The sequence below is a fragment of the Kryptolebias marmoratus genome, linkage group LG7 (genome assembly GCF_001649575.2).
Source record: "Kryptolebias marmoratus isolate JLee-2015 linkage group LG7, ASM164957v2, whole genome shotgun sequence".
In the NCBI taxonomy this organism is placed as follows: domain Eukaryota; kingdom Metazoa; phylum Chordata; class Actinopteri; order Cyprinodontiformes; family Rivulidae; genus Kryptolebias; species Kryptolebias marmoratus.
In genome coordinates this window covers 1,421,000-1,429,494 of record NC_051436.1, presented here as the reverse complement: position 1 = coordinate 1,429,494, position 8,495 = coordinate 1,421,000, and the positions used below count along the sequence as shown (strand labels likewise).

The following is an 8,495-nucleotide window of genomic DNA, read 5'->3' as shown; positions in this document are numbered from 1 at the left end:
GGCACAGAAGGACACAGGGACTGAGCAACCAGTTCAGAACAAGTGAAGCCTTTATTGGGCGCAGCAAGGTTCAGGTCACAACGGGCCAGGGTCAGTTCCAGAAGGGCTCAAAGAGTCCTCAAAGTCTGACGGTCAGGGGTTCAGGGCCAGGAGAAACAGATCCAGGAGACAGCAAGGTCAAGGTCAGACAGGAGACAGGTCCAAAACCAGGGAATCCAAATCCAGGGGGTGGGGGGGGAACTGATCAGGATGGGACCGGCTGGAGGAGAGGGTGAGACTGGTCGGACAGGAGGCAGGTCCAAAACCACAAAGGGTTTCACCACAATCTGACACTGTGCAGATGGAGAACCTGCCCTTAAACAGCAGCAGCTGGTGATTGTGGGGATGATGGACAGGTGCTCGTCTGAAGCTGACAGTCTGTTTATGTCTCTTTATCTAAATCTTAAGTTGTGTTACAGAAATAAAAATTAAAAGAAGCTTTAAATCAGTAAAAAGAGCCTTCTGGTGGCTGATAACTGAGTTTCCAAAGAACTAAGATCATATTTACAATAAACCCTTCAGTGTTCTTGGAAATGTTAAAACAACCAGAGTCACTGAATATGAGGCTTTTGGGCACAACTTGTTGTTTTTACAGTAGTTTAATGAGTCATTTTTGCCAGTGCTTTCAACAGTGCAAACAATGTGATATTAATTACTTTAAATATATTTTTGCCCATGTCTTTCTGTGTGTGTGTTTGTATGAAGTGTTAGCAAAACATCTCATGAAACACTGGATGAACTTTTAGAAATTATTCATTCGTACATCTTCAACTGATTAACTTTTGAAGTCAACCCAAATCAAGATGGATGCCACAGCTAATCAACCTTAGTCAACACTGAAATGGTGCCGGTTCAGTCAGTTTCACAGGTACTGAGCTCAAATTTGTAGTGGTAGTAGCTGAGAGTCATACCCAACACATACTTTGTTATAATTTGGAAACCAGAAGAGCTGAGAACCATGTCTGTTAATCCAAAGCACCTTTCAAATAATTACATTAATTTATAACTCAATATTCCAGTATATGAATGTTATAATTCAATAAACAGATTACAGTGTGGGCTTTAAATCTTTATGATGCCCAGAACTGAAGTTGGCTCTAAGATAAAACATGTTCCTGGAGCAGTTTTATGACTGAAATGATAACCATCTTCTTATTACTTATCGTAATGATTTAACCCTGAAGTTCTCCTGAAACTGTGAACAAAATTTGTTTTAGATTATATAAATATTCATTCAACGACAGTTTTATGTATTTACATGTCCTGTTTGAAAATATAAATACTCTTTTTATACCTGTCTCTTTATTTAATGATTTTTTATGTAAATTCAAAGAGTTTTCCATTAAATAACACATTGAGATTTCCTCTAATATTTATCTTAGTGACTTATGGTCTAATGTTGTTTACATCTGAAAATGTTTGAACCTACAGTTCAGGAGGACAAACAAAAATGACCAAAAATGCAAACTGTTGCACTTTAATTTTGACAGATTTATTTATGTTGATTATTGTCTAAGTTGCAGAATATTTCTGTTGGGTTCTTTGGTTTGAACAACAAAACAAGCTAAGAAGATAAACAGACACACATGCGCACAAGACACATTTTAGTATTTCAGATTAGACTGAACTAAATCTGCATTGATACAACTTTATTTTTTTTAGTCTTTTCCAGCAACATTCCTATTTATTTTGATCATGTGCAACACAGTAACTGATGTTTTCGTCCATATTTTTATTAGATCCATCTTGTTAACATGACTGCACCCTGAGGTTTTTAAAGCAGTGAACCACTTGTAGTTATAAAGTATGAAGATGTTTGAAGGTGTTTGGGTTCTGGACCTGAGTTTGGTTGGATATAGAAGGCAGTGGACAAAAACCAGGTTGTTCTCAGTGGAGTTAGCTGTCGAGGTAAAACTGAAGACCAGACCATTCAGATGGGGACAAGTCCTAAATCTGTCAGAAATGCAGGAAGCATGATCCACATCTGCTGAGTGGAGGAAAAGACACAAAAACCAATGGACAGCAAATCAATATCCAATGTATAAAATTCACAGGGAGTCATTTTTATTTATATAAGGTCTTTTTCTTTTTCTAAAAAACAAATGCCCCAATTGACTCAACCAACCTTTGAGTTGCTTCAGTTAAATCTGACAAAATACCAACTGATTCAAGAAGTTATTTATCCTTGCAGTTATCAGCCTTATAAATCACAATAAAAAAGTTTAAGTCATGTGTAATTTATTGTTGATATTCTTTAACAGTCAGCTATTAATCAAGCTGTCCCCAGGTGATGATAAAGACACCTTCAACCTTGAACCAGGAAAACTTTCTCTGTGTTCTGATGAAAAAATGTTGGGTTTTTTTCCTTTACATTTACTTTCAAGTCATTTCTTTGTTTTGTGCTGTCTTGTACCATGTCTGTAAAGAATCCTGGTTTTATTTCTGTGTGCTGTGGATATTGTAATAAATATTAAATAAACCTCATGTGAAAACTTTTGCAGAGCTGTAAAAAACACAGACCATCTGGTTTCAATGCTGAAGAAGTTTAATTTTGAGGAAGAAAGTACAGACAAGTTGTGCTAAAAGCATTCTTTCTAAAACACGTTCAATTTGCTCCAAGACCATAGAGACAATCCTTCTCCTGGTTTTAAATCCTGTCACTTCATTCATTTAGCATTACAGCGATATGAGAGAAAAATAAAGAAGAGTTTGATTAGATTTGATTGTCGTCTTCTGATGCTCCACTTCTGGTGTTTATCAGAGTTTCTTGGCGCAGACGAATGGAAGCCGACTACCGCACGGATAGTCGTACCAGCATCTGCAACCTGCAGGTATCAAAAACACAGATTATCTTCATTTAAAGTATTCTAGTATATTTTCAGCATGTCTGTTATAAACAGCTAAACCATCAGCTGCCTTATTCTGTAGATAAATGTAAATAAATTACTTGAAGCATTCATTATGATGCAGTTCAGACTGGTGCTAGTCCTTGGCATTCCTGAGCACCAGCTATTGTAGCTGAGGCGTGAGCCGTCACTCCAGAACCACATACGTTCCTAGATAGACAATCAAATATGAGCAGAGACCAGAAATAAGAGTGAAATACATCTAAAATCAATATAAACTCAAACAGAAAAAAGTAATTTTTGTAGGTTTATCAAGAAAATTATTGAAATGTTTTTTATAATAATAAAAGAAGAGCAGTCCTGAACTCCTGCAAAAATGAATAAAAAAGAAATCCCTCCTGTATTCACAATAAAAAACAGCAACAACTAAAACTGTTTTAAAGAAATGTTGAAGTGTTTCTGGTAATTGATTACAGATACCTGTTCAGCGTCAGAGCCTCCGAGCCATATTGTTGGATACTGACGAGTCTTGCCGTAGACATAGCTTTGGAGCCAGCTGTACTCGGCTGCACTGTGCACCGATGGCAGGTTTGCACCCTGGTTCCTCACACAGTAATTCTACAGTGGTGATAAAGAGACAGCAGCTCAGAAAAACAAATTAACAAGGAAGGAGAAATGACCAAGACAGCAAAGGTTAAGGTAATTTATAACAAAAAATAAATCTCATTGCCCTGTATTTCGTTTAATCATTTTCTTTACCCGCTTCTCCTTCCTGGGTTGAGCCTATCTACAGATATCACTATGGCAAAGGTCTCAGTCCATCGCAGGGACACATAGAGACAAACAACCATTTGAGCTCTCATTCACACCTAGGGACAAGTTTTTAGAGTTACTAATTAGACCAGCATGCATGTTTTTGGTCTGTGGGAGAAAACCCCCATGAGCACAGAGAGAACATGTGAACCCAGAAAAGTAGCAGGTCAGGAAGAGATCCTGCAACCTTCTTGTTGGGAGGGGACAGCTCTAACCACTGCACCACTGTTCCACCCTACTTTTAAATCAAGACAACCCTAAACATTTCTTTTTTGAGCAAAAAAACTATATTGCATATTTTAAAAAATAAAAATAAACAAAGATCTCACATCATCTCTTAGTGCTCAGAGTAAGTCTTGAGGATGATTCTCAGCTACTACCACACTAACATTCAACTCAATATCTGTAAAACTGAACTAGTTATAAACATTCATGTGTTTGCTAATGTTGATTAGCTGTGGCATTTAGCTTGAATTGGACTGACTCCTAAAGTTATTCAGTTTTAAATGTACCTCCCATGATTTGCTGCTTTTAACCAGCATTTTACTACTTTCTTCTTCTAGCTTTGAACTAGTTTATTTATGGTTCTTTCAACTTTAACATCTCAGTTTCCACAAAAAGACAAAAAGGAGATTTCTGTGTGAGAAACAACTGTTTGTACCTCAGCTTGAGCCCAGGTGTAACTTGCTGAAATGTAGAGGAAACAGCGAGCTCCATATCTGGTCCAACCACTAGGGCAAGATGTTGCCCTCTTCTCCACATGACTCTCTCCTGAAGAAAACAGAAGAAGCCAAAAACCTTCAATCCTCCTGGGGAAAAGGCTGATTAGTTCTGTTTGTTTACGGGAGAACACTGTGACTCAATCTGTTATTTGGAAACTTTGTGTCTTTCTCTTTGAATAGCACAGTTTGTTATTGTTTGAATTTTGAAGTTTAAATTGTTAAAAGTTCCTGTAACTATGACCAAAGATTCTATGGATGCATTGAAACAATTATTGGGTATGGATCCAGTACTGTGTGCATGTACTCCTAAAGTGCTACAATACCACAGTGCCAGTACCATTTTACAGCAGCATGACTTTCCCCTCCCAGCTGAGAAGTCAGGTGGTGAAGGAGGAACAATGTCAGCCTTGTGGAGGTGAATCATGAACTCACCTTCAGAATCACCTGCGTTAATCTCAGATTCATCCTCAGCATCTGGAGAAAGATAATGTTTTCACTAATGTGATTAAATAATACATCTTGTTTCAACATTATGTATATTGTAACAGTACTGCCTGCATATTATAATTTTGTCTCTTATTCTTTACAGGTCTTGTTTTATGTCTATGGTAGATTATTACCCAGCTGACATGTGTATATGGGCCCCACTTGGGTTATATTGGGGTTGGATGGGTACCATCTAGACATGAGGTTTAGCTGGACTTTGTGTATTAGGGCCCACTTGAGTTAAATAATAGAACCCATATGGGCAAACCAAGATAGGGAGGCAGTGTAGCTCCAACACAGGTCATAAACAGAAAATGAGTAGATTGGTTCAACATGGGCAACACCTGGTGCTCCTACTCGGGATTATTAACTGAGTCAGATTTGGGTAAACCCAGGTGGGAACACAGTGTATTTTAACCAGAATGGACCCAGGATTTCCCTGCTTTAAAACTACAAGGGCAATTACCATAAAGCCATTAAAGAATTTGGGAAAAATCCTATAAAGGTTCCAATTTTAAGTACATTTCCAATCTATTCAGGCCGCACATATAAATGTTGCCTGGGTGGGTCCTTAAAAGCAAATAATCCTCCTCCAAAATAAAGAACATATAACTATGTAGTCCAACTTTGAAACCCATCTTAAAAAAATATACTGGTCAAACTAGTGTCATTAGGTCTTCCTTTCTGTCTGAAAGAACATGTACAGACAGATAAACTCACCGGCAGCCAGACTCAGAGCCAACAAGGCAAAGAGAAGGATCGGCAGACTCAGGATCTTCATGTTGAGATGATGCAGATCTGTAGTGAAAACAGGTAAGGTTAGAAAGTTTGTAATTAGAAAACCATTGATTCTCAGTCCAATAAAACAAGAATAGAGGATAATATAGGGCTTTGTACCTTCTTTGTTCCAGTTCAGCTTCAGACTGTAGCCTCAGCTTTCCTGTGTGGAGGTACTGAACCAGTCAAAGACCAGCTCTTATATACTGTTCCCCCCCGGTACCAAACCAGGAACTTGGACATTGATATCAGCAACACACACACACACACACATAAAACAAACATATATTATGTCCATATTGAATTATTCCATGACATATTGCATTTCATTTGCTGTGCCTGTATCTTATGACATGAACATGGGTTTTGTTTCGGCTCCATTATATTTGTTTAAGAACATCTTCCTCTTTGGCTTTTAAAGAAATATCTGTTGGTTTTTGTTTAGTAACCCATTTAATCCCAAATTTCTCTCAGACATAAAAATCAACTAAATCTTGTCACCAGTCACCTTTTGGAATAATCAAAAGTTTCAAAAAGTGAAAAAGTAGATTAAATTGTGTTTAATGGTAACCAGTTGAATAATGTGTTGTTTTCCCAACTGAAAATGCTGAAAGTATTTTTGTTTTGTTCTAACAAGTTTGAAATGGCTCTAAATTGTGTCAGGAATCACTGAAATAGAGATTTAATCAGGAACATGGGACTTCCAATGTTGATATGAAGACAGATTTCAGATTTCAGTTTATTATTGCCATTGTCAACGAATAGGATTTACAGACTAAGAATTTGCTTCGGCATAAAGGTGCGAATATAATATAAAAACATATGTATACCGATACAGTACAATAGTCAGAAAAACAGTGTAATTAGTGTAGTACTATTAAAATACAGTGGTAAAGTGACCAAGGCAAAGTGAGCAGACGTTGTAGAGGAAAATTCCTTGTAAGGACGTGCTGATTCTGCTGCAGGCACAAAAATAAAACTGTATGGGTTGTTGTTCTGATGTTTTGAAGCTCCTCATGCGTGTAGGAGCACGAAGACACATGAATAACGCACAAAAACAGACAAAACAGAAAGCACCAGAATGCCAGGGCGACCATACATGGCGCCATCTTTCACCATGTACCACCAAAGAGACCAAATGCAACAGCATTACTACTCCTCATCATATCATTAGAGCCACTAAACAGGTAGAAACCACTAAGATCCTGGAGTACATCAGGAGGAAAGCCTCCATGAACAAGTAAAGGTGGTATCCCACTGGGCTGCGACTGTTGGAGACAAGTTGGTGACTCAAAACTGTGAGGAAACTGGATTTTCTTGTTGCAGTCTCACTGAATTCAAACCAGGAACTTGGAACACTGATATCAACAACACACATGAAAAACCAAACATAATATGATCGTATTAAATTAATTCCTGGAAGATTACATTTCATGTTTGTCATACCTGCTTCCTATGACATGAATCCGGGCGTTGCTTCAGTTCAGTCATGTTTGTTTAGAGAAGAATCGTCTTCCTTTTCAGATATCAAAGAAACCGTTTGTTTTTTAATGTTATGAAACTTGTATTAATGAATGCTTGTTGCCCTCCAACATTGACTTGTGACATAGTGAAACTATATTTGCAAAAAAAGAAACTGGATGTGATGCACTTGCAGGAGACAGTTTTCTGTTCTTTAGATGTTCACATTCTGAAGAGGAGATAAGCTACTCCTGACTGGATCACAACAATTTATACCTTGGCTCTCAGGGGTGAGACAACGTTCAGGAAACAATGTTTTCTGAACTGACTTGTCTCCTTGCTGCAAGTAAAATGAGCTTAACCAAATCCATCAACTCCATCTTTATTTAAAGATTTTCTTAACCATTAAAATGTTACTAATGTTTTTATATGGATGCTTTGGTTTTTAATTGGTACTTTCTAATTAAACTGAATTAAATTAAAAAAAAACTGAAAATCAGGAACACTGAGAGCCAAATGTCCACCAAACCCATAGGATTATTAAAATATTGTCGGATTTATCTGGATTGTGATCCAGATAAAAATCTAAACTGATTCCTTTGTTTTCTGTGACAATCCCAACATTTTCATCAAAATCTGTTTATTAGTTTTTTCTTCACTCCTTTGCAGAGGTAAACAATAAATTCAAACACAGGTGAGTTAGTATAACATAAAATCCTTGTTTTTGAAGACAACAAATCTACCCTACGTGTCCTGAGATGGTTATTAGCATATTAGCATTATTATGCCCACTTACCTCATCTATTACAGCCAAATAGGTAATCATGTTACAGGACGTATCTTTGTTCTTACCTGTAAACTTCTTTGGGTTAAGTGTATCAGATACTTTTAAAAAGTGATGTTCAGTCAAAACCATAAAAGCATGCAGAAGTGTGGACTTCATTAGTGGGAAATTGATGCAGACAAAGATGTTTATCAGCAATTAAATATGTGTATCATCTTTATCTTGGACTCACCTGGTGAGAGAAGCAAACCACCTTCATTAAGTTAAAAAACCATTGTTATTAGGATATAATTGCAATTTATGAAACATGACTTTCATTCACTGATATGTATTCAATTGTTACCTGAACAAGTTCTTAAAAGGCAACATCTCAGTTTGATTTTGTTTTTTCTGGTTCAACCACACATTTAAAGACATTGTTTCTATCAATCAATCAATCAATCAAATTTTATTTGTATAGCACATTTCAGCAGCAAGGCATTTCAAGGTGCTTTACATAATTAAAAAACAAAATAAAAACAGCATGTGACAATGAATAAACAGTAAGAAAGAGACAAAAACCCGCAC

General features: G+C 36.9%; 1 protein-coding gene across 1 annotated transcript; it reads right to left on the bottom strand.

Moving 5' to 3' along the window:
- Positions 1-2,566: 2,566 nt before the first annotated feature.
- On the bottom strand, positions 2,567-5,885 carry LOC119617179 (ladderlectin-like). Its single transcript, XM_037976511.1, has 7 exons — positions 5,804-5,885; positions 5,627-5,704; positions 4,853-4,894; positions 4,360-4,469; positions 3,366-3,503; positions 2,987-3,095; positions 2,567-2,864 (listed from the first exon to the last, which is right to left on the bottom strand). The coding sequence occupies exons 2-7, from the start codon at positions 5,685-5,687 to the stop codon at positions 2,797-2,799; spliced, it is 528 nt and encodes a 175-aa protein (XP_037832439.1). The 5' UTR covers positions 5,688-5,704; positions 5,804-5,885; the 3' UTR covers positions 2,567-2,796.
- Between the last annotated feature and the right edge of the window lie 2,610 nt (positions 5,886-8,495).

Coding starts and splice junctions, on each gene's coding strand:
- LOC119617179 (XM_037976511.1), bottom strand. CDS start 5,687: ATGAAGATCCTGAGTCTGCCGATCCTTCTCTTTGCCTTGTTGGCTCTG. Junction 4,470..4,852: donor TAACGCAGGTGATTCTGAAG/GTGAGTTCATGA, acceptor TGTTTTCTTCAG/GAGAGAGTCATGTGGAGAAG. Junction 3,504..4,359: donor ACACCTGGGCTCAAGCTGAG/GTACAAACAGTT, acceptor TCACCACTGTAG/AATTACTGTGTGAGGAACCA.